The sequence below is a fragment of the Spermophilus citellus genome, assembly GCF_964194105.1.
Source record: "Spermophilus citellus genome assembly, chromosome: 12".
NCBI classification, from domain to species: domain Eukaryota; kingdom Metazoa; phylum Chordata; class Mammalia; order Rodentia; family Sciuridae; genus Spermophilus; species Spermophilus citellus.
Genome location: NC_138198.1, coordinates 55,414,853 through 55,441,287, shown reverse-complemented (window position 1 = coordinate 55,441,287; position 26,435 = coordinate 55,414,853). Strand labels below are relative to the sequence as shown.

The window sequence follows — 26,435 nt, the reverse complement described above, 5'->3', positions numbered from 1 at the left end:
AGTAGTTAAATAACATGAAAGAGTTATTTTTAAGTTCCTTGAGATAGGACAATACCATGGTATCTGCAGTTATAACCACCAGGATGAATGCTTATAATATGCTTCATAAATTTACTGATGAACCAGGAGAATGGGAAGGTATTTGCTGTTCTGGGTGCACCGTGGGCTGCACACATCTCCTGAGCCCCCGTCACTAAGGGGATCGCCCGTGGCTTCTCCATACCACTCTGTAGGTTGTGCAGAGCCAGCTTTCCTTCCTTCGTGTCCACACGCAGCCATCCTGCTTGCCCATGGAGTTTGGTACGGCCCTTCTTTCTTACAATGGTGATGTGTTAAAAAACAACTAATCAGATCAATTAAATGTGATTTCATCTTTATACTGTGGAAGCCCTTCAATTAAATAAATTATAAACCAGACTGTGTTTCCTAATTAGAGGCCAGAAAATGCAGTTCCTGTTCTGTGCCTGATTCTTGTGGAGCAATGAGAAGAATGTTAAAGCTTTGCTGGAACGTGCTTAGACACCAGACCCAACTCAGACCACCCTTGCTGTATGTCATCAAGACAGATTTAAGAAATCTTAACAGATGCATGATCAAGGAACAAGTGTAACCAGGCTTCTTACTCAGTTCTCCCACAGAATGGCTCAGCAAAGTCAGACATTGCTGTGTCTATTCCGGTTACCATGTTCTCCCCAGCAATATGCAAATACACAAGCCAATGTCGGTCAGCCATCTGCCTTGTTTTATTGACAATACTTTAACTAACCAAAACATTCCAGAAGCACTGCCAAGCCTACCAATGAAGACCCAGTAGGGAACTTACATCAGGAGAATAGTTGTGCAGGTGGCACAAGTACATATCACAGTGTGCATCCAGCGGTGCCCGGTGCAGCCGTCTCAAGGCTGGACCCCCCTCCCTGGTGGACTACCCTGCTGCACAGGTGGAAGCTTCCCCAGGGAATAAAGACAAACCCAGCAAGCCCAGCAAATGCACTGGGGCCCCGTAACTGTGGTCCAGAATAACACAGTGTCTCTTACCTTGCATTGTTGCTTTTGTTGGTTCCGAAAACAGAGGAATGAGCAAGAGGTAGATCAGGTAGACAAACGACAGCCCATTGTATCGGAATGCACACACTGCAGTTGGGAAGAGAGAAGAGGGAGAACATCGTTACCAAGCAGGTCAACAGAAGCCGGCATGCACAACAGTGTGGTGACGGCATCAGCTGCCACTGGAAGGAACAATACCACTTCCTGTGTGGACATGTTAATCCCATTGCAATAAATGAGTATTTATTCCATGTTCATCACTATGTCAAATGTGATGTGAAACAGAATTAAAATACATGGTCCTGGGTCTTTGAATCTAACCTGAAAGCATAAAAGTTTAAAGAGACACTATTAAAAATAGTAATCACTACAATAATTTGTTGAGATATACATAATATGAAAAGATGTGCATCTGACATAAAAACCGAACAGTGTAGTCTTTTATATGCAATTGACATTGTTATCAGCTTCAAAAAGCCTGTTATAACTGTGTTTTATGTTCACCTAATCATGACCATTAAACAAAAACCTATAGTCGATTCACAAAGGATAGAAATTTAAAAAGTAGGGTGGGTGGTAGTGGCGCATGACTGTAATCCCAGAGGCTCATGAGGCAGAGGCAGGAGGATCGGGAGTCCAAAGCCACCCTCAGCAACAGTGAGGCACTAAGCAACTCTGTGGGACCTCATCTCTAAAGAAATTACAAAATAGAGCTGGGGATGTGGCTTAGTGAATAAGTGCCCCTGATTTCAACTCCTGCCCAGCCACCACCACCCCCCCCAAAAAAAAAAAAGAAAAGAAAATTAAAACATGCAACTGGAGAAAAATCATCAAATGAAAAGAAGGTGGCAAGAGAGGAAGAAAGGAACCAAAGAAGGACCAAGCAACTGGAAGAGAGGCGACAGAATGGCAGCAGGGAGTCCTCAGCTAGGGACAACCACCACCTCGGATGCAAATGCACTATGTTCTCCACTCCAAAGACGCAGAGAGGACAAGGGAACGGAAAAACAAACCCACTAGATGCTGCCTACGAAAGATTTTCTCCACATTTACGAAGACACAGGAAGTGAGAGTGAAGGGTAGAAAAAGATATCCCAAGCAATTTGAAATGAAAAGAGAATAGAGCAACTACACTTAGACCAGACAAAACAGACTTAAAGACAAAAACTACACAGGGGACCAAACACAGGACTACACAGTGCTGAAGGGTTGACTCACCAAGGGGATAGAACCGTTGTAAATGCATATACACACTCAACCCCAGAGCACTAAGTGTAGGAAGGAAGAATTACAGACATGAAGGAAAAGATGGACTACAGGGTTGAGTGCAAGTTTGAGGCCAGCCTCGGCAACTTACTGAGACCCTGTCTCAAAAAGTAGAAAGGGCTAGTGATGTGACTCAGGATAGAGGGCCCCTGATGTTAGTCCCCCTGGAAGAGATGGACTACTGAATAGAAAGGGATTGAGAACCCTACTTTCAGCAATGGACATACCATTCAGACAGAGTCGACGTGAACATCAGACTTCAATTAAATTTTAGACTAAATGAACCCAGGACACACATACAGAACATTCCCTCCAACATTCCCTCAACTGCACATGAAAGGTTCTTCAGGTCAGAACATAGGTGATACTGCTAAAGAAGTTTTTAAAAATTGAAGAATGTGGGCTGGGGATGTGGCTCAAGCGGTAGCGCACTCGCCTGACATGCGTGTGGCCCGGGTTCGATCCTCAGCACCACATACAAACAAAGATGTTGTGTCCACCGAAAATTAAAGAATAAATATTAAAAAAATTAAAAAAAAAATAAAAAATAAAAATTGAAGAATGTGGAAATTCACATCAAAAATCTTTACTGAGCACACTCCCATGGAAACTAGAAATCAATAACAAGAGCAATTTTTGAAAATTTCATAAATACATGGAAATTTAAGAAAAACATGCTCCAAATCAACCAATGAGTCAAAAAAAAAGAGATTCCAAAGGATATTTAAAAATTATATTGAGACAAATGAAAATGGACAAAAACATACCAAAACTTTGGGATGCAGCAAGAGCAATCCTAGGAGAGAAGTTGATACTGGTAAGTACCTACACAGAAAAATTCTCAAATAATACGATTCTACCCCTCAAGGAACTAAAATGGAAGAACAAATTACATCCAAAGGTAGTAGAAGGAAGGAATTGATTAGGATGATAGCAGAAACACATGAAATAGAAACTAGAAAAACAAGAAAAAAAATCAATGAAACTAACAGTTGGTTTTTTGAGAAAATAACTAAAATGGATAAATCTTTATCTAATAAAACCAGAGAGAAGACTCAAAAGATAAACAGAAATGAAAGAGATGTTATCACAATACCACAGAAATACAAGGAACCATGAGACTGCTATAAACAGTTACATGCCAAAAAAAAAATTGTTCAATCTAGAAGCAATGAAAAATTCCTGGACACATGTAACCTACCAAGATGGGATCATGAAGAAATAAAAACATATGAACAGATCAAAAATGAATAAGGAGACTGAATGAGTAGTAAACGTCTCCCATCAAAGAAAATTCCAGGACCTGACAACTTCGCTCTTTGATTGTAATAAAAGCTTTTTTTGAGTGCATTATAATTACACACAACAGTGGCAATCATGGTACCATATTTGTGTATGCACATCACGCAGTTTGATCAATACCATTCCCAGTACCTTCCTTCCCTTTCCTTCTCCTCCTCCCTTCCCCAATCCAGTTACTCTACTGATCTCCCTTCTATAATTGTTCTTATTATGATTTTAATTAGTATACTATAATTATATGTAAGCAATATGTATTGCAGTATATCCATACATGCACATAGCATAATTTGTTTACCAAACATTTAAAAATAACTAATATCAATCCTTTTCAAAAGCTCCTAAAAAACTGAAAATGAAAAAATACTTCAAAACTCATTTTTTGAGGCTGGCATTATCCTGATACCAATGTCAGAAAAGGAAACCAAAGGAAAATAATTTGTTAAATTGCAGGCTAATGTTGCTTATGAACTTAGATAAGGAAGTGATTAGACAGCACAAGGAAAATGAATTCAACACTACATTAAAAAAAATAATTCACAAAAACCAATAGGCTTTACCCAAGTGATGCCAGGATGGATTAACACACACAAATTCATAAACGTGATGCACCAGATCAGCAGAATGAAGGACGAAACCATATGATTTTCTCAAAGATGCAGAAAATTTATTTGACAAAATGCAACATCCTTTCATGATAAAATTAGGAATAGAAGGATTGAATCTCAAGACAAGAAAGGCGTGACAACCCCACAGCTAACAGCACATTCATCAGTGAAAAGTTGAAAGCCTCTTCTCTAAATAAAGAACAAGACAAGTAGGATTGCTTGCCATTCATTTCTATTAAACAGAATACTGGAAGTCCTAGTTAGAGCAATTAGGCAAGAGAAGGACATAAAAGACATGTACATTGGAAAGGAAGCAGTAAACTGTTTCTGATTGCAGATATATAGTCTTTATTCAGAAAACTCTAAAGATTTCACCAAAAACAAAAAAAAAACCCACTAAAATTAATTTTAACAATTCAGGTTCAGCATATAAATGAACATACAAAAACAGAAATATTTCTATAAAATGATAAACTATATAAAATGAAATCAATAAGATAATCTTATTTGTGATATCTACAAAAATACTTAGTAATAAATTGAATCAAGGGGGTACAAAACATGCATACTGAATACTAAGGAAATATTGATAAAAGAAGTTGATGAAGTCATGAAAATGGAATGATATACCATGTTCATGGATTTGAAGAATCAATACTGTTAAGTTGTACATACTACTGAAAGTGATTTGCAGATTCAATGCAATCCCTATCAAAACCCCAATGTCATTTTTTTCACAGAAATAGAAATAATCCTAATATTTATATGAAATCACAAAAAAGCCCAAATAACCAAAGTGATCTTGACAAAGAATGAAACTGAAGGAATGATGTTCCCAGACTTCAAGACATGCCACAAACTATAGCATCAGAGCAGTATGGTACACACTCCCCACCAAAGGGACAGAATAGAGCCCAGAAATAAATTCCACATACTTGATTTCAGATAAAGGTGCCAAGAACATAAACTGGAGAAAAGACCATCTCTTCAGTAAGTTAGGCTGGGAAAACTGGATATCCACACATAAAAGAACAAAACCAAGCCCTTTCTCACAGCCCCTCCCGGGGCCCATCTTCTCCTGCAGTTTCATTTACCCATGGTCAAACACAAACTGAAAATATACAAAGGGGAATTCCAGAGATGATCCCTAAGTGTTGAGGTGACATCACTCTCCACAGCAGGCTCAAGTCTCACGCCACCCAGCACCGCCCACTTGGGACATGAATCCCCTTGTTGCGTATGCCACCAGCTCCTTGGCCCAGCAGCCACCTGCTGTCAGACTGATGGCCATGCACTGGGTGTCCCGGGGCTTCTCCGCAGGTATGACACCACCCCTGGGACCAAACCTCCACTGGCTTCTGGAGACATCTCCTTATAGATAAGGGAGGGCTCTGTACTAAAGCCAGCCTAAGTGGGGAAGCCACCAGAAGATGGCAGGCTCAAGCTCCACAGCATTGGCCTGGGGGAGAATATCATGGAGACGACCCTAAAAGCACAGGCAACCAGGGCAAAAATAAACAAGTGGAATTAGGTCAAGCCAAAACGCTTCTGCACCGTAAAGGAAGTAATCAACAGGGTGAAATGATAAGATGCAGGAAGGGTGAGTGAGGAGATAGTCTACACAACCTTCGTCTTTGCGAACTGTACATCTATGAGTGACTACTATCCAAAATGTAAAAGGAACTCAAAACACTCAATAGTTAGAAAAAAATTAAAAATTGGTAAAGGACCCAAATAGAAATTTCTCTCAAGAAAATAAATAAATGTCCAACATTCATGAAAAAAAAATGCCAACTTTGCTAATCATCAGAGACATGCAAACTGAAACCAAAATATCCCTTTACGTGTATTAAATGGCTATGACAAACAAGAAAAAAGATAATAAATGTTGGGGAGTACATAGGACAAAAAGGAAATCTTTGTACCCTGTTGGTGCAAATGTGAATGAGTATAGCCACTACGGAAAACACCGTGGAGGTTCCACATGAAACTAAAAAGACACGACTATGGGCTGGGGTTGTGGCTCAGTGGTAGACCACTTGCCTAGCACACGGGAGGCACTGGGTTCGATCCCCAGCACCACATTAAAAATAAATAAACAAAATAAAGGTATAAAAAATATTTTTTAAAAAAGACACGACTATGATTCAGCAATTCCAGTACCAGGCGTACACTGAAATGAAGCAAACCAGTATGTCCAAGAGACACAAACGCTCTTAAGCTCAACAAGCAGCATCCACTGTGGTCAAGGCAGGGAATCAGCCTAGGTGCCCACCAAGAGAAGAACAGATTCAGCAATGGAGTCTGTGCATACAGTGGCACATAGTTTAGTGTTCAAAGTGAGGGGAACTGTGTCATTTGGGACAATGTGGGTGACTTTGGAGAACACCATGTGAAGTGAACTAATCCAGGCACAGAAAGACTAACAGTGCTCATTCCCACTTGCCCCTTACTTCTATATGCTCAAATCACTAAACTTTTTCAACTTATAGAAGTAAAGGGCAGAACACTGGATCCCAGGGACTAGGGAGGTGGAGGATGAGATGTTGGCCAAAGAATCAAAGCCCAGTCAGGAAGAATGCATCCGAAAGTTCTGCTTTACAACACAGTGACAATATGTACCAACAATGTGTTTTGAAAATTGCTCAGAGAGTAGAATTTGTCCTCACCCCCAAAGAGATTGGGAGATAATGCAAGTATTATTAATTCAACTGAACAATTCCATAATGTTTACCTATTTTAAAACAGCATGTTTTGTGTGACAAGCTCATGTAATTGTACTTGTCAATTAAAAATAAAATTAAACTTACTAAAATCCAAACATGAAGGCAAAACTAAAATAAATGAATTGAAGATAGGCCACAATTAAGTTCTGAATTAAACCAGGGAGATTAAAATCCCTACTGAAACGCAGAGGGCAATGGGTCGGGGGTGGGTTTGAGACAGTCATCAGCAGCTGCCAGTGGAAAGGGCGAGGCTAGAGAGCTGGAAAAAGAAGGAAGAGACTTCCAAATGCTATTGTTAGGGCCTTGCAAAAACCACTGGACTGTACAGGGACAGCACTCCAGCTCAGGGTCCTCCCAGCCAGGATTTGGTCTGGGGGAGAATATCATGGAGACTTTGAATCAGGTCAGCCGGCTCCTGGCCTGTGATCCTGCCACTGCATACCCTACCCAACTGGAGGACAGATCTTCAGAGGTGTGCCCAGCTGAGCACTTTACACCTCTCTCCATTTCCTCATCAGCAGAGTGGATATTACAACTGTCTCTAACTGGTAGACTTACTGTAAGGGACAAGTGTAAGAAGACACTTGGCTCAGGGTCTTGTATGTAGAAATGCTCAGAAACATGAGGAATATTCCCAGTGGTCCCCACTCAACAGGGCAAAGGAATCCTCCAGCATTCCTCATGCAGAGGTGACGAGCACACCAAAGCGGCTCACAAACATAAATGCATTAGATGAACAGAGGAGTGGCAGGGTCTGTGCGGTGGAGACCAGGGAACAGATGGGGAATGCTGGCACTGGGGAGGCTGTAGAGGGAAGGGGGTACCATGAGGGTATGTCCAACTGCAGCACCACTGACCATTTCTCCTCAGGAGGCGACAATAGAAAGGCTAGTCTGGCGATCACTGAGCAGCAGGAGAGCTGGGCAGGAAAGCTCAGGTGTGGCCGTGATGGATTATGAATGAGGACGAAGTAGGTAGAACAACGGGCTCTCCTGTCACTAACCGTGGGAGGAGACAGGAGCCTCCTTCAGAACCAGCAAGGCTGCCAGGCCAGGCCAGGCCTTAGTCCACAGGGGACACGCGGAGGTGAAGGGGGCGGCAGCGGTCAACACCATCCTGGAACCCTGTTTGGGAACAGCCAGCAGACAGTGTGCTCAACACTGCTGCTTGTGACCTCAGAGGACGAGGACCGAGCCTTGGGCGGCGAGGGTGGTGGAGGTGGAAGGAAGGATGAGCTCCCGAAGGCGAGAGCAGCAGACAGGAGCGACTCGGATGCCGCTGTGGCCACTGCTGCGGTGCTCACAGGGTGAGGACGGCCGGAAGACACAGGGACGAAGGAGCAGAGCAGCAGCATGGTCGCAGACAGCTGTGCGGAGACACTGGAAGGCCCAGCCCCCGCAGGAGGAAGGGGTCCATGCATTGGAGAGACCAGCTGGCCAAGGTCGTCAACACCGCCATCCTCACAGCCTGTGCAGAAAGGACTCTGCCGGAGGAAAGAAGAATGCCCAAGTGTGGAGTCGGAACAGCACCACCAGAACCAGGGAGACGGAACCGAGAAGACCCCTGGGGACAGCTCAGCAGAGGGAGCTGGGACAGTGGCGGGGCCGGGTGCTCTCGGCCACAGAGCTCTGGGGAACCTGGGCGTGCCACTGGGAAGCACGTTGGGATGAGGACGGGAACCCAGAAGGGGTGTCCAGACCAGGAAGCCCCGAGGCTGAGCCAGAATCTGTACAATGCAACACAGCGCACGAGCCCAGGCCCTCAGGAGGACAGCGGTCCTGCCTGAGTGGCTTGCTCTGGAAGCTGGCAGCAAAAGCAGCAGATGAGGTGAAGTGAGGAAGGGGGCGAGGGGCGGGGGGCAGGGCATCCAGGGGAGTTTTCTATCCCAAAGGGTCAAGCACGTGTCGGTAGCTTTCTATACCATCCCTGAGACCCAGACCCTCAGCAGATCCGAGACAGGAAAAGACCTAAAAGAGCAGGGCACATGTTTGAATTGTTTTTCTTCCCATTATTTCCCTTTCTTCTGGTTTCTCACCCAGAATGGAAGTTTCTCCTACAACACTCCAAACCCACGGGTCACTCCTTCCACCTGTGGACCCTGTGCTGGCTGCTGGGGTCGGGCGTGGGAGTCGTGGGAGAGCACAGCCCCACCCCACCTTCCAGACTGACCTCCTGGTGGGGACACAAGGATGAAGGATCAGCTGGTAAGACCCAGACTGTGTCGGAAGGTCAGAGCCAGGGCCACAGAAGTGGGCCAGGAAAGGGGGCCGGGCTTGGGTGGAGAGTGGCGGCAGCCAGGGGAAGGAGGAGAGGTTTATTTTGGCTTATGGTTTGAGAGTTCTCAGTCCATGGGTGCCTGGCCCTGTTGCTTCTGGCCTTGGTGGCACAGTGTGTCACAGCAGGAGGCAGAGCTGCAAGAGGCCTGTTCCCTTAGGGGCTCCAGGAAACAGGGAGAAGTGGAGGTCAGTATCCCCATGTCCCCTTCAAGGGCCACGCCTCCAGTGACCTAAATTCCTTCCCTGAGGCCCCACCCCCCCAACAGCAGGATGGATTGGTGACCACACTCTTAACACTTGGCCTTGGACCCGAGCTATTGCAACGCCTCAAAGAAAATGCAGGTTGTCAAGACACGTGGCACAAACCCCTAGAACTTGAGAACTACTTTTCTTTGCTATTGTCCCAGATGTTCATTAAAAAAGAAAAAAATGTTACTATGTATCGCGCAGTCAAAATACCTAATTCTGGGTAAAGAGAAAAATAAAAGTCACTTGCATGATTCCAAGGTGAAGGAAGAGTACCCACAGGGCCCTTATCTGTGCCTCCACCTTTGTGATGGCTCACCTGGTGCTTACAAGGCAAGCCTCCATCTGTGCTCTTCTTACTATCAGCTCAAGTTACATACAGTCCCCATTTTACAGAGCCTGCTATTCTCTTTACACCTGTGAAGAGGGGCCAAGGAGGCATTCCAGTGAGGATAGAGCCCAGTAGACCAATTCTTGAGCTGTCACCAGGCCTATGACTCTGCTCCCCAGAATATGCTCCTACCTCTCGGATTGAACTCAGGCCCATGGCTCCAGACCCCTTTATGCCCCCATGCCTCCATACAGGGCCTTCCCTAACACAAACCAGTCCTGTGAAGCTATATATCCTTCATGGCGGAACAACAGGTACAGAGAAAATATCCTGTGACTAATTTTACAGGTGGGAGAGAGATGCCCGTCTTCAGTCTCCCACATCACGACCTTCAGTTACCATTATTGACAGCAAAGTCCAAGGAGCTTAAGGAGAGGGTGAGGATGACCCAGTAGGGGGCCTACTCTAAAATGGGCCTTGGCACCCCTCCTCCTGGTGTCCGGCCCTGTGTGATCCCTCCTCTTGATTGAGGGCTGGACCTAGTGACTCACTTCTAATGAGCAGAACAAGGTGAGGATATTGGGGTACCATGCTGAGGTGCAGCAAGTTGTGCTTCTGTGCTGGGACCCTTCTCCTTCTTTCCTCCTCTTTCTGAAGGAACCTGCTATCACGTGGTGGACTGTCCTCTTGGGAGGCACACAACAGGAGGAACGGGTGTTCCAGCCAACAGCCAGCCTCACCAGTCAACAGACAGCCTCACCAGCCAATAGCCACACATGCCACTTGGAACAGGTCCTCCTGTGGTTGTGCCCTGACGTGTGGCGCTCCTCCTGGAGCGCAGCCTGGGAGGTGTTGAGCCAGACCCAGCCGGGTCGCGCCTGGTATCCTGATTCCCAGGAATGCCAAGATGCCCTTCGCTGTTCTAAGCTGCTACCTGTTCAGCACCAACAGATGACTAATCCCCAAACTGAAAAAATAGGCCACTTCCCAAACCACTAACTCATTTACTATTTGTCTGAAATAATCCCATTTGACTGATGACAGAAATCAAACTGCTAAACTTTCGGCTTCGCGTGTGCGAAACTGCTACTCAGAAGTCATCCAAGCTTATGAGGGCATGAAATGACATATCTAAGTGAGCTATCTCCATCTAGGGCAAAATATGTCTTTGAACTTGGCAATACAGCACATCCAAGCTAGAAGAGCCATAGAAGGTAAACCCTCCTCTGTCAAGTGCGGTGCTGCCTGGGTCCAGGACCTGGAGAAAAGGATACTGCACACTCATTGCTGTTCATGATGAGCTGCCACATCCCTGTGCACAGCAGGCCCGACACCCTCCGCCCCCAGGGGGCCACCAGCCTGGCTCACCTGCCTCATCCCTGTGCACAGCAGGCCCGACACCCTCCGCCCCAGGAGGCCATCAGCCCCTCAAGAATACTGCTGCTGTGGGAGGAATAAATACACAGATCTAGTTGGTCAAAGAAAGAGATGATTTGCTTTAGCTGAAGCAGGTGTTGTGGTTGCCACTCTTCTCAGCTGGTTTTAACCATCCAAAATCACAGGGAAGCTTCTCTAGAAGGATGATAATAACTGACAGTGAGTTCTCAAAGGCCCTGGCCAGGCCCACAGAGCTCACAACTGCAACCTGAGGTCCCATGTGGATGGAGTGCCTTTAACTTCAAACTCCCCTCATTCACGAATTTTATTTTCTAAGGACAAAACCTGGCCCATGGTTTTGGAAAAGCTCCACAAGTGAGAAAAACAATTGGTCAACTCACAATTTATCCATATAAAAGGGGACATTTCTTGCAAATATGGAATCCTTAAGAGGGACACGTGACATTTCTAAAAACACCCGTGTTGTGGGACGTGTGTGGCAGCGTTCCTGTGCTGCAGTGGGATCACAGAGACTGCACACCCTCTGGCAGCCTGCGGTGGCAGTTCAGGAGAGCATCTGAGATTGCTGTGGAATCCTTCACCTGGTGTCCTTCCTATGCCTGCAGCCCTTCTGCAAGGCCAGGCAACATCTCGCCCTTGAACATTCAGACCTTCCCATCTCCACTAAGTGCACTCCAAATGCTCTGTTTTGCTCCACGGAGCTTTGTTTATTTCAACAGTTGCCAGAGCAGTGACAGATACATATGACTCAGAAGAAGTATCCTCCGCACCAAGTGACAAAGTAGCTGTCAATTCAGGGATCCTAGAATATTTTTTGTTTCAATTTTTAAGACGTTTCCTTCTATGCTCTGAAGCAATCAATTGGTTTTTCAAAGAATGACCTCTTAAAATTCTGGTTATTTTATAAATTTCTAAGAGGGAGAGAGGGAAACAGCTGGGAAGTATTTATAATGGAGCAGGAAATAAATTAAACAATCGTAGATTTTTTTCCTAGGGAAGTAAAATATCAAAGAAATGAGAGACAGGAAAAAGGCAGTTACATCACCTGATTCATTGTCTATTTGTGTGGAATTCTTCCTCCCATTATATACTCCTGGGCTTTCTTTCTCGTTAGCTCTGTAAATTCTCAAAGACTGATGCTTTGACCCAGCGACAGCCAGACCGGAGCACTCTCTTCCTGTCTCTCTCTCTCTGGCCTCTCACCCACCCTCCGGAGGTCATCCACATGCTTCCTTCAGACCACAGCAGCCATTGTTGTCTCCAGAGACAGGACACCAGTCTCTCTGTACCACGCAGAAGAGCAAGTAACTGCTCACACACCTTTCCCATGGGTCATCCAGTGAACCAAGCAACTGCACTCTCTCTCCATGCACACCAGAAGAAAACCCAAATACCATGACACAGGACTAATAAAAATATATTCCAAAAAAGAAAATATATCCTCACATTAAGAGATACTCCCTGTTTCACCCTACATCTTTATCCTGAGCTGTATGAAAACTGACTTTGTTGCAACAGTGTGTAAACTAATCAGTCATGCATGTTTTTTACTTCAAGAAAAAGGAACATAATATTGTGCATTAATGTCATTAAAGAACTTGGTTCAAAGAATGTAATTTAGGGTGAAACCTCAAGGAAAATATGATGTTTACAGGGTAATAGATTATAATAACTTAAAGTCAAATTATATTATAAAATCATAACCTCTACTTACTTAGCAAAAACATAAACCAATTTAAAAAGAAAAAAAAAAGATGAAAACATTTTATGTGCAATGGGGAAAAAGCATTTGGTCTGAATTTTCTGCTTTTTCCAAACAACTTGAGAGGCTATCTGGTAAAATGTGACTTGGAATAGATAGGCACTATATATTTGATTTTGTTTTTGATTTTGTTGGCCATGAGTTTAAAAATCCATTGCCTTTTTAGTAAGAATGAAAAAGCAGGGTTCTGCTTTCCAGTTTAACAGGGATAGAGACATCAAGTGTCAGTACCACTATCTCACGTTTCTAAACTCGTCCTGATGGTTGAACAGTTTGCAGAAAGTGTACAGAAAGAAAAATGGTGCTCTCTCCTCCTTGAAAAATATCTTTTCATATGTTAAATGCAAATGTACTCATAAAAGTTATTGCATTAAAACTCAAATCCTTATACTCAGCCATGTTCATGCTACATTATTGATCTAGGAGAAGAGCACAATGGATTATCTCTCATGGTTGCAAATGGAGAAAGAAAGTTTTTATGCTGATATATAATTTCTTAAACTATCTGAAAAATTAATTAGGAATGTGATGGGCTGGGGATGTAGCTCAGTGATAGAGCACATGCTTAGCATGCAGAGGCCCCAGGTTCAATCCCAGTACAAAAGAAAGAAAGAAGAAACAAAGAAAGAGGAAGAGGGAGGGAAGGAAGGGAAGGAAGAAGGAAGGAAACCTCATCCCAACATAGAGGCCTGCTTTCTAAGTCCACAGTTCCTGGGCCTACAAAAACAAAACTTGTGGGGCTGGGTATGGGGCTCAAGTGGTAGCGCACTCTCCTGGCATGCATGTGGCCCGGGTTTGATCCTCAGCACCACATACAAACAAAGATGTTGTGTCCACCAAAAACTAAAAAATAAATATTAAAATTCTCTCTCTCTCTCTCTCTCTCTCTCTCTCTCTCTCTCTCTCTCTCTCTCTCTCTTTAAAAAACAAAACAAAACAAAAAACTTGTTCTCTTCCCACTGAGATGAGTAGGTTTGGTCAGTGACAGCAACAGGTAAGAACAGGTCAAACATCAAAACTGTTTACTGACCCATCATCTTCGCGATCTGTCAGGATTTGCAGACAGAGAGACTTGAAAATTAATACCTTGCTGGGTTGACTAGGTCTGCGTTTGTTGACAGGTAAATTACTAGTCAGCCTTTGTGCACACACTCATTCTCATGTGAAGAAGGTAACTGTCATCTAAGTCTTAATTAACTGTTATAGAATTCAACAATTAAGAAAAGCTGTAGATCACCCTCTCTCTCTAGAGGTCCCTAGGAGCAGAATGCAAAAGACCCTATTTTAGTTTAATTATTCATTATTCATTGCAATTAAGCCATAACCTATGAAGAGCTATTTCTCATTAAGAATTTATATACTCGTTGTATACTCCACCTTCTTTTGAGAAGTGTCTGTTCAATTCTTCAGACCCTTTTCAATAGGCTTGTGTGCTGACTGGGCTGCGACTGTTAGAGTTCCTACACCTTCTGGATAGCACTCCCTTCTCAGGTAGAAGTTTGAGGGCGTTTCTTCCCTCTGAAACTTGTCTGAGGATTCTGCTGAGTGTTTCCTTAGCTGGGGAGATGCTTTTTAGCTTCCTATAACCCCACATATTTTTTCACTGTTATTGCTGGAGTCTTTGGGGTCCTCTAGAAAAGTACCACCTGTGCCAACATCTTGAAGTGTCCCTAGGCATTTAGGCCTATGTTTCTAGGTGGACATTTGGATCCAGGGTCTACTTTGAGTTGATTCTCACGTGTGGTGAGAGAGAGGATCTAGGGCCATTCTTCTGCACATGTGTAGACAATTTTGCCAGCATAATTTGTTTACCAAACATTTAAAAATAACTAATATCAATCCTTTTCAAAAGCTCCTAAAAAACTGAAAATGAAAAAATACTTCAAAACTCATTTTTTGAGGCTGGCATTATCCTGATACCAATGTCAGAAAAGGAAACCAAAGGAAAATAATTTGTTAAGGATTTAAAGCCTATTTTCCTCAGTAAAAATATTATTTTTGCAGTAAGCTGGCTACTTATCATGCTTAGTTTCATACCAACTTTTTCATTCCCCGTTTCCCCCATTTTTGATTTTTCATTAATGTGAGCTTTATTAACTGTCTTATTTTAAATTAACCCTACTCTTCTATAACCTTCCCAATACACGTAGCTGCTGGTACCTGACACATTCCCCACAGGTAGATTTGCATGTCAAGAGTTCTTGAGATACCTCGTAGTGCTCAGGACCCTGGGAAGATGACAGTTGTCCCCATTCGGCCACTGCTTCTGCAGATTTCTTAAGGTCACCTGTTCTCTATGGAATGTCTAGCTTCATAGGCTCCGACACTTCAAATTCGCAATGTCACCTCTCCGTTTCTTTTAATATCATTATTAACCTATTAGGTAGAGTAGCTGAACTGCATAATTCCATACATCAAAATCAGCTAAACAGCAGCAAGTTCATATCGTCCAACCTAAAATGAACTGGGATGGCCTAACTGGACCATGTTAGAAAGTAGAGATTAAATGTCATTTTCATTTTCATAAACAAGAAGTATCCTTGACCGATCAGTCCCCTAGAGTTCAAATGCCTCCACATGCCCATCCCTAAACATGTGGAGAAGGCCATGGAAAGAGATGGCCAGCAAAGCCCAGAATACACACCATCACATGAGTGTGGCTTTTCAGTAATAGGGTTAACTTACTGCCTGCCACAGTTTCCTTCTTTCAAAAACTTAGTAAAAGTCGATACTCTGTAGGCTTTATAATGTTTCATATTGTTCTTGGCAGTATTCCATGTGCACATCAACATGAAAAGAAATCAGTTCCACAGCGATGAGGACATATTTCTTGCATATTCAGCACATGATATCACCCAACTCTGCATCCTATTAACAGCTCACAGGGCTGAAACATACTGAAATTGCAGATTTTGTCTTGATATATCTGCTGTGACGTCCTGCCTGCTTCCTCCTGAGAGTATCCTCTTCCCTGATATAAGTGGGACAATCGCTATGGCTTTGAACCACTTCTGTTGCTGGTAAGGTGATCTTACCTTGGACCACATTGCGCAGAAGCAGCCTCTGGCCAGCATAGAACCCTGGCTACCAGAACAGCTTCCAGAAGAGCAAGGAGCTAGAGAGGAGAGGGCCTCACTCAAGTCAGCCACCTTCGCCAGATCTCTTTGATTGTGCTCTACCTACCTGGTGTCCATGGATTTAGTCAACACTGAAGTCTGTGTAGCCGGGGATGGGTAAGGAGAAGAGGACTCCTTCAGTGAACATCGTCTAGAGACACACTGCAGCTTGCCAGCCATGCACCTCCCCTGCCCAGGCTGCCTCTGCCTTCTCCTCTTATTACCTTTCCAATTCACACCACACCCACCCACTCGAGAAACTTAGGGTAGCTGAAGAATTGCTGGTGGGATGCTCTGTGCAGAGGATTTGAGAAGCCATGCCAGTAAGGTTTCTGGATCATTGCAGGTGTGTTCCTCAGCTCATAGGCCTGGACTTTGACTTACTGGATGCTAGATAAAGAAGCATTAGGTCTTCTAGATGTCCAAGCCCAGATGGTGTTTTGCTTTCCCTGGCCCACTGTTTAGGCCCTGCATTTGCTAAATGATACACAATGTTCCAGGACTTTCCCTGTGTTCCCCAAAGTAAGCCTGCTCTGGTGTCACAGTCCACCCTCCAAAATGCACAAACCATCAAGCAACTCAGCTAGATGGTTTCCATGGATACTATGCAGGGGTGGCAGCAACTGTTCCCTCTCATACACAGAAAGACCTCTAAGAACACATCAGCTGTCTTTGCTGGCCATGTGACAAATTTTCCCCGGGGAAGGGAAGTTGTAGCACCCTGCCACTCTTGGCTTACACTTGAAGAATCAAGCAACAATGCACCCTCTTATGTGCACCCCCAATTCAAGCCAAATCCCCAACTAGCTGTGCCCAAACATGTGAACCACCAGGCCCTGGCCACTCTGGAGCAGGGGTTGCTTCCTGTTGATTGCTCTACTCCAGTCCTGACTCCAACTTCTGGACATAGTCAACATGCAGTAAATATTTACTTAAAGAAGAAATAAATAATTCCCTGCCTCTTTCTTTGCCAACCTGCAATGTCCTCTAATCAACAGTGCGTCCAGAAAAAAAAAAAAAAAAAAGCCCACATGCCTGGCAGTAAGGAACAGTTCCCGAGGGCTGCTGTTCAGCGGGAGTCTGCCAGGCACAGCACAATGCTGCACATGAGGCTGCACACAAGACAACCCTGGAACATGCGCAATATGGCAGGTGAGATAAACCACAGACTCATACATGCTGTGACAGGTCAAGGAGGTCCACTTAGAGGACACTGAGGCTCAGTAGGACACACAGGCAGCCCAGTGTCCAGGGGGCACTGCAGTGAAGCCCACTCAGACTTGTGCCACAATCCCAACTTATTTATTTATTTATTCTAATGAGTTATACATGACAGTAGGATGCATTTTGACACATTGTACACAAATGGAGCACAGCTTCTCCTTCCTCTGACTGATCATGGTGCAGAGTCACACAAATAGTGTAATCATACATGTAATAATAGGGTGATAATGTCTCTCATTCCACCGTCCTTCCCATCCCCACAGCCCCTCCCCTGCCCTCACTTCCCTCTGCACAATCCAAAGTCCCTTCATTCTTCCCCACCTCCTCCCAATTATGGATTAGCATCCGCCTATCAAAGAAAACCAGAATCCCCACTTTGAACCACTGAACCTCAGTTACACACAGAAAAGCTCTCTAAGAATGCAGCAGACATAACTTCAGTGGCTTCAGGGAAGAGGGAAAACTGAGGATTTTTACTTTAACAAATGGAAGTTTTTTTAGGATGACTATATGGATGTTGTATTTAAAGATAAAATCAAATTTAAGAGAGATCATGTCTCTCACCACTTAACACCATGGTGTTTGGGCTTTATTGCTGCTGTGAGCTCATCACACACAGCACGGGGGTGCATCATCAAGAAACATGCCAACTTTAAGCCCTGTAAGAGAGCAGGACTTGGTCACCATGTGCCTTCAAAGAACCTAGTGTAGCAGCTCGCATATGACCAGCACAGATGACTGGGTAGAACTTGAGAGGGAACCAAGGTATGAGGTCCTACTGCCTCAGGGGGTCAGCAGAGCCAGGCCGACATGTCAAGTCAATGGAGCAAGTGTCCCTCAGCTTCAACAAATGTGTTACCCTGCAACTTTAAATTGGCTACCATGGCAACATGGCTGCTACAACATTAAAAAGGAAGGAGATGAAAATGTGAAAAAATAGTATCTGGGTGAGGGCTGGGGGTGTGGCTCAGTGGTAGAGCACGTTGATAGCATGCGAGCCTGATCCCCAGCACCAGAAAAATCATCACATCACCATCATCTCCATCACCGTCATCACCATCACCACAGCATCAGCATATCATAATCCCCATTGTCACAATCATCATCACCATCACCATCAGCATCAGTATCATCATCTCCATCACCATCACCATCATTGTCAGCATATCATAATCCTCATCATCACCATTACCATCATCATCACCATCATCATCATCATCACCATCATCACATCATCACCACCACTGTCACCATGACCATCATTACCACCATCACCATCATCATCCCATAGTCATCATCATCGTCCCCGTTGTCACCATCACCATCACCACCACCATCACCATCACCACCACAGTCACCATCACCATCATCGCCACCATCACCATCATCATCCCATAGGCATCATCACCATCATCATCATGTGTACATGATAACTCCCAATTCAGTATGCAGGAAGAGACAAGGATCAAGAGAGCTGCTGCCATCATGTGTCTCTGCACAGAGAAGTTAAGCTCTGGAGCTCCCCTGGGAAGAAGAAGGGTGTGAGAAGCTCAAACAGGGAATAACCATATTTTGGCAAATGATTCAATGCAAACTCTGTGTCTCCACCTAAAGCTCTGGGGGCTTTGGTCAGCTCTGAGGGTGTAAGACATTCATCAGCCACATATACCTATGGAAAGTGGGAACATCCATTCTCAAAGGGCCATCTTCAGCAAACACCCAGCCTCAAGCAGGAGCCCCACTGGCAGCCACCAAGGGATAATCAAAATTTTATCCCAGTAGGTCTGTGGTGAGCAAGTCCAAGCTCAGGGCTCATGATGGTTTTTAACCTTGCTGCAGGCTGATACAATTAGAACTGCTTGAAACTAATGCACAGGATACCTTGATGGCCTCCCTGACCTCCTGAGCCATGCTGGGGCCACTTCTCAGCCAGAGGGGCTAAGCTCCTACTCAGACAGTATTAAGGCCAAGGTGTCTAGGGCCAGGCTCTGGTGCCTACTGCTCTGCGGAAAGAGGCCAGAGCACAGCACTGAGAAGCACAAAGGCTTCTCGGCTGGCCACTGAGAGCAGACACACCCTCCTCCTGGCTCCAGCTCTTTCTGCCTTTTCTCCTCTAGTTAAAAATAGGGCTGGAACTTTTTCAAAAATAAACATTAGTGATTTGGGTAATTTGTATCCAACTGCTTCATCAGTAAGAATTAATATAGGAAATCTAGTGAGATTTAATATTAACCACTTCATTAGAAGGGCCATGGAGGAAAATATGTATCTCACAGAGTCTAATTATCTTCTACAAATGGTCATTCTTCTACTCTTTCTTGGAGAGTTCTTGGTTCACATAGGTATTTGGATCAGCTCCACTTTTCAGAGAGAACATTTAGCTTTTGGTTTGGGGGGATTGGCTTACTTCACTTAGCATTATATTCTCCAACTCCCTCCATTTACCTGCAAATGCCATGATTTTATTGTCTTTTAATGCTGAGTAATATTCATTGTGTATATATACCACAGTTTATTTATCCATTGAGGGGTATCCAGGTTGCTTCCACAGTTTAGCTATTGTGAATTGAACTGCTATAAACATTGATGTGGCTGCATTGCTATAGTAAGCTAATTTTAAGTCCTTTGAGTATAGACAGAAGAATGGGATAGCTGGGTCAAATGGTGGTTCCATTCCAAGTTTTCTAAGGAATCTCCATACTGCTTTCCAGAGTGGTTGCACCAATTTGCAGTCCCACCAGCAATGTATGAGTGTGCCTTTCCCCCACATCCTTGTCAACATTTATTGTTGTCTGTATTCTTAATGATTGCCATTCTGACTAGCATAAGATGAAATCTTAAGTCGTTTTGATTTGCATTTCTCTAATTATTAGAGATGTTGAATATTTTTTTCATATATTTGTTGACTGAATGTATATCTTCTTTTGAGAAGTGTCTGTTCAGCTCCTTAGCCCATTTATTGATTGAATTGTTTGGAAATCAACAAAAGGGGTGAAAGACCTCTACAATGAAAACTACAGAACACTAAAGAAAGAAATTGAAGAAGACTTTAGAAGATGGAAAGATCTCCCCTCATGCTCTTGGACAGACAAAATTAATATTGTCAAAATGGCCATACTACCCAAAGCATTATATAGATTCAATGCCATCGTAATTCCTTATAAAAATAGAAAAAGCAATCATGAAATTTATTTGGAAAAATAAGAGACCCAGAATAGCCAAAGCAATCCTTAGTAAGAAGACTGAAGCAGGAGGCATCACAATACCAGATCTTAAACTATACAACAAAGCTATAGTAACAAAATGGCACGTTATTCACACCAAAATAGACATGTAGCCTATTGGTTTGTCTTTAAACTATGTATTGATCATATGCTCCTGTCTCAACAGATGACACAGCCCATCTCCTAGCCTGCTTTCTTCCTGAGCACCCTCTTCCTCTTTCTGTTAAGGCTGCAATTTCCTGGACATTACACTATTTGTTGGCACACACACACAAAATGCTACTTTGGGAAGAAAGGAAGAGAAAAAGCAGAGGGAAGGTATACTTCCCTCAGTGGCAGCCCTAATGGTGCACACAGGCCTCTGATGTCTGTGGACTGCCAAGGGCAGACTACCAACCATGCCCCTTCTCCCTGCACCAACACAGTGCCTGGGATAGTGCGTTGTCCACAAGTCTATAGTGCACTGAACTGAATCAGTATGACCTACAAAAAGCAATATTTATAACGATGTACACAGATTTTCCAAAATTGGTCAATAATGGGAAATATGAAAATTAGTTTCATTAAACAAATCAATGTGAAGTTGACTTTTTAAAAACACTTTCATGTTTCTTCTAGTAAATGGAAATTCAGCATGGAAGTCTTAATATGAAGCTAATACAACTAAGTAAGTAGGAAAACACATAAGAGGAAAATTAGGTCTTATTATAAAATATCCGCTCAATGAAAGTAAGTTTACGCATTTGCCATTAGGTGTTCTGAAGGAAATGTTATGTATGAAAAAGTACTATTATGTGTGGTAATGGATCCCTGCTTCTCTAGTCAAACTTTCTCACTATAAAATAAAATGAGGCAAGTAAATAATTTAGCGTCTTTTTTAATGGGAATAGGAGAAAGAGCTAAAAATAAATGTTATATTTAAGAGGGACAGGCCTTTAATTTCAAAACTGTCCCTGACTATCCAAGCTTTTCTTAAGAGCCTAGAGTAAGTCTTCTGTTTTAGATGAAAATGTGCACCCAGTGTTCTCTGTAGCATGGCGGGAAACTGAGCAAATCCTCCTGCATGGTCCCAAATTTACACGCTGAGCTTTCCTGGTGACAGTCCTGGGTGGAGCCCCTGGGAGGTGAGGAGGTCATGCGTTGGATCCCTCACAAATGGCGTTTGTGCCCCCACAGAAGAGGCCCTGAGGCTGCCTCCTTCCACCACCTGAGGACTCAGCGAGAAGCTGCATCTGTGAACCAGGGAATGGGCTGTTGCTGGACGTGGAAACTTTTGGGCCTGGAAGGTGGACTTCCCAGCCAGAAGTGTGCAAAATAAGCCTCTGCTGTTTGTGAGTTGCTCGGTCCATAAAATTTCATCATAGCAGCCTGAGCAGGCAGCTCCACCTGCAGTGTCACATTCAGCCCTGCTCGGTCGGGGTTGGGGCTGTCAACTCAGACCAGTGGAGCTCCGCTGCAGGCAGCATGGCACCCACCCGGGCACCGACCAAGGCCCAGCCCTTGTCTCCTTCTCTGCAACCTGAGTAGATTCATCTGACTCCCGATGACACGAGTGTGTCTCTTCTGCAAATAAATAAGAGTGTGGTGCGACTCTTGGGGAGCTCCCACCTCAGGGAACACCTCTGTGCCTGGCTCCTCGGTGGACAGGGACCATTCTGTTTCCCACTCTGTCTGCATGCCCGTCTCTGGACACCCAGGGAACACTGTGTTCTGTCCTTTCTTCCTCACTCTTTTCACAGCCTTTCATCAAAGGCACATAAAACTCTCCTCCCAGTTTCCATCTGCATGAAGTTTCCATGCTTCTCCAAGGGAAGCCAATCGGGCATCTGGATCAAAGCCGTGCCCTGGCCCCTGCCCACCCCCACCAGTCACCGTGCGCACCTGGGCCTGCAGGCACTGCCCTCTGCTCCCATCCCACTTCCTTGGCTTTGTTCTTGGCCTTCGTAATAAGACATACAGCTTCCTGTGTTTCTTTATAGTTCCACTCAGATGGCTCCTTCTGGAAGTCGTCACTTGGACACTGGGTGCTCAGTGAGGCACCTCCACTTCTGTGGAGGCCTCTACAAGCACTCAGCACCTGAGAGACCAGGTCCCACTCTTCCAACAACTGTGAGCCCCCAGAGGCAGGCACCTGTGCTGTCCACTCCTGAGTCCCCAGGGACTTGACCCAGAAGAGACCAGGGAGGAGCGCATGGAGGTAGGCTGCCAGTCCACAGCACAGCAGAGGCCTCCCGTTTCCATACTCTTCTAGAAACTTTTATTGAGGAAACACAGATAACGAAGTGCTACAGCACATGTCCTGAGATAGAAAATTCTATGGCTTTCTGCACAGTGGGCTTCCATATGAATCCATCCTTCTCCTCTGCAGTGAGTGGGACAGGGCTATTCCTGGGAGAATCCCTTAAGGTCCTGAGTTCTCTGGCACCATTATACTGGTGCATGTTTTGCTGCATTCTAATTTAAAATTCTTTTATCCCTGGCACAATTCACGTATCAATTGCTCTCTTTATCAAATGCACCACTTCTTAGCTCCAAGTGAGGAAGATTCAGGTCCTGTAGAACATAGATGTGCTCTCAAACTGCTACTCTTTGGTTTGATCGGGATCAGGAAAAGCCACAAGAACAGTACTGAGAGACAGGATCTCAACAAGGGTGCCAATAGGGACCTACCTCCTGCCACATGCCATTGGCCACACCCGCGAGGAGACTGGAGCACATGAGCACCTCAGTGTGGCCAGCCTCCTGGTCACACAACTGTGGCAGGTGGTCTAGAAAAGCAAATGGGAGCCATCTAACCCCATGACTAGACCTGGGTACTAAGAAAAGGAAGCTTAGAGACATGGACTCTCATGGGAATCGGCCAGGTAACAACACTGATGACACTCAGTCACCACACTGTCCCAGTGCCCTGCTGGTCTGTCAGGTACAACAGCTGTTCATCTGCCCAGTGTCAGTGGCGGATGCATTGGTGCACAGTCCTTCTGACTGGCCACGTGTCAGAATCTTCTGGAGGGCATCCCCAGCTACTAAATCCAAATCCCCAGAAGCAGCACTCAAGAACATGTTTTTCCAAAGAATTCCAGGCAATTTAGGTGTGTATGATTATAAATAATACTTCATTCACACTAATTGGCCTTGACAGTAGGGTGCTTAGTAGGACATGCTGAGAATCTACCTCAATGAGACTAACAACCTACTGTGCAGTTGAACTAAAACTGGAGGCACAGTGTGTGATCAGACCTTGTCAACGGAAAACACACAAATGAGTTCACTAATTGAGTTCAAGAAATCATCCACTTCACCCAGAGCTGGGGATCAAGTGATGCTGATGAAGCCAGATTTAAAGACAGGTAGTTAGTGTAGTTACGTAAATCAGGTCTAAAATCCAGTAAAATCGAAAATGAAGGCCATGTTGAGAATGGAGCCCGGGGAAAGCAGAGCAGCACTAGGGAAATTGAAATGTTAATGTTCCCAAGGTCCAAAGCCCATTCTAAAGAATGGGAGGGGAGGGGATGGGGGATAGTAGGGGATAGGAAAGGTAGCAGAATACAACAGTCACTAATATGGCAGTATGTAAAAATATGATGTGTAACCGATGTGATTCTGCAATTTGCATTTGGGGTAAAAATGGGAGTTCATAACCCACTTGATTCTAATGTATGAAATATGACATGTCAAGAGATTTGTAATGTTGTGAACAACCAATAAAAAAATTTAAAAAAAAAGAATGTTAACGGAGCAGCTCCCAGCAAACTGGGAGGTGCTAATCAGAAGGGGGGGGGGGTCTTCCTGCCCAGATTACTCCTCTGGCCCATCTGCCCCTCACCTTTTGGGTCTCCCCACCTACATTCTATCACTGCAAGAAAACGGAACAAAAGACTGGAATACTGACAGAAATGCGGGAAATCTGAGAGTAAACCTTAGCTATAAAAGAGGGAAGACCTCCCCCTTCCACAGATTCCACCTCTTGGGCCCCCTTCTTCCTCTGGGGAGAAGTCTTTTCTGCTGTCCTTAATAAAGCTTCTACTTTGCACTCTAACTTTGCCTCAGGGTGCTTCTCTGGTGTTATACCTCAGCATTGGGGAAGCAAGGACTTGTCACAGGTAACAGCAGTCACACTGATGGGGCCTCTGGAACCTCTGACAGCCTGCTGAGCCTCCCAGCTGCTTTACTGCCCCAGCATTCTGGAAGGAGTAGGAAAAGGGTGTGCAGGCAGTCCTCACTCCCAGCTCTTGAAGTGTGTCCCTAAAGACAAGATTCAGCAGCCAGAGTGGAAACCATCGCTCTCCCGAGGAAAAGCCACCAGCCTGCATTTCTGAGCACCCACTGTGTGTTAGATGTATGCTAAACCCACAGACTCCGTCCCAGGACTTCCTGGATGAGCTCCTGGTTCCTTGAGCCAAGAGCAGGAGAGGGTGGAGGGAGAAGAGCACGTCTCTTCAGATGTTCTGTGGGACCCAGGCTTGCTCTGTCAAAAGTTGAACAAGGGCTTTCCCTGCTGGGTCTGCAGGGTCTGAGGAGGAGATGGATGTCTTCCAACACCGTCCAGCGGGCAGTTCCTGTCCCCGCCCTTCACACAGCCTCCACTCCGGCTCTGACACAAATCCAGACAGTTTTGAGTTCTAGGAAGAGAACCTATTGGTCTTATGAGTTATGTTCTCAAGAGGGACAATAAAATCATGGCAAATGATGTCAAAAATTTCCAGTCCCCCTTCTCACTGAGGGGAAGGAAGTACCCAAGAGTTTAATTAGAAATTCTGGTGTGGGCCTCAAGGTGCTGACCAGCTGGGTCACACCCTGCCGAGGAGAGGGACTTGGTGGGGAAGCAGGAAGCCTGCTGGCCCTCCTGACGCTGAGTCTGTGGGTCAGCCTCTGGTGCAGAGCATCTCACCAAGGTCCTTCTTCACTATTGATTCTGCACCACAGAGCATCTGTAGCACCGTCCCTTCCTGGAACAGAAGCAGCAGTCCCCTCTGACCTCTGGTGGATTGGCTGCCAAATCCACTGTATCAGATTAAATACCCAGGAAGAAGGGAGGGGTAGGGAGGGAGGAAGGAAGGGAAAAAGGCAAAAAAAAAAAAAAACACTGAGGGGTTGAGGTGCAGCTCAGCGGTAGAGCATGCATAGGCCCTGGGTTTGATCCACAGCAATAAACAAACAAATAATGGTTAGATTTGGCTTTAAGCTAGGAGGTGGAAGTGAACGAGAGACTGCTCATTGCAGGACGCACCAAATCTGACACAGCTTAATGGCTGTATAAAATCTACTGGCCAGACTAACTGAAGGATGCAGAAACCTATTTTCGACCTGAAGAGGTGGGGGAGTCAGAGGAGAGGAAGAGGGCAAGGAAGTCAATTACTTCTAGACAAACTGCCCGGTAAGAGGCAAAAAATAGATGCGCAACCATTTTATCTTCCCAATCAGAGTTTCATAAACACATCCCCCACTTCCTTTAACTGGAGGTGTGGGGCACTTTGCTCTTAAACAACCAAAAAGCTGAACTCTGTACATTTGCATAGAAAAGATAAACTTGGGAAGTTAAGATTGCCAAGCATGGGGGCTCCGGGCTAGCTCTGAGAGTGTGCAGAGAAGCATCCTCTACTGAATCTATAAGGATGCTAGAGGAAAACTACAGTATCGGAGGGTATTGAGCACAGGCATCAATAAGGGATTTTATACGGGAAAGTCATTCCAAGATAGGTTATTTAACGAACAAATCATTAGGCAACGGTGCATTTGGCATGAACTGCTCTGGTTCTGGTAGCACAGGAAGGTAACTCTCCTGAGCGACAGGGACACCAAGAAGGGAGCTTCAGTTGGCCCAGGTGAGTGCTGCAGAAGGCTGCCTTCTTGCTTCTGGTGCCCTTGCTGGTGCGGAGACCTCCTCTCTGGGATGAAGTCCTGTAGCAGCA

At 44.8% G+C, this 26,435-nt stretch overlaps 1 protein-coding gene across 1 annotated transcript in view; it reads right to left on the bottom strand.

Moving 5' to 3' along the window:
* The window catches only part of LOC308631637 (piezo-type mechanosensitive ion channel component 2-like), a gene marked incomplete at its 3' end in the record, with an annotated part of 303,944 nt that overhangs the window by 235,892 nt on the left and 41,617 nt on the right, over window positions 1–26,435 (bottom strand). Inside the window, 1 exon segment of the mRNA XM_081263019.1 lies at window positions 1,039–1,134. Coding sequence (XP_081119145.1) covers window positions 1,039–1,134 — 96 coding nt within the window.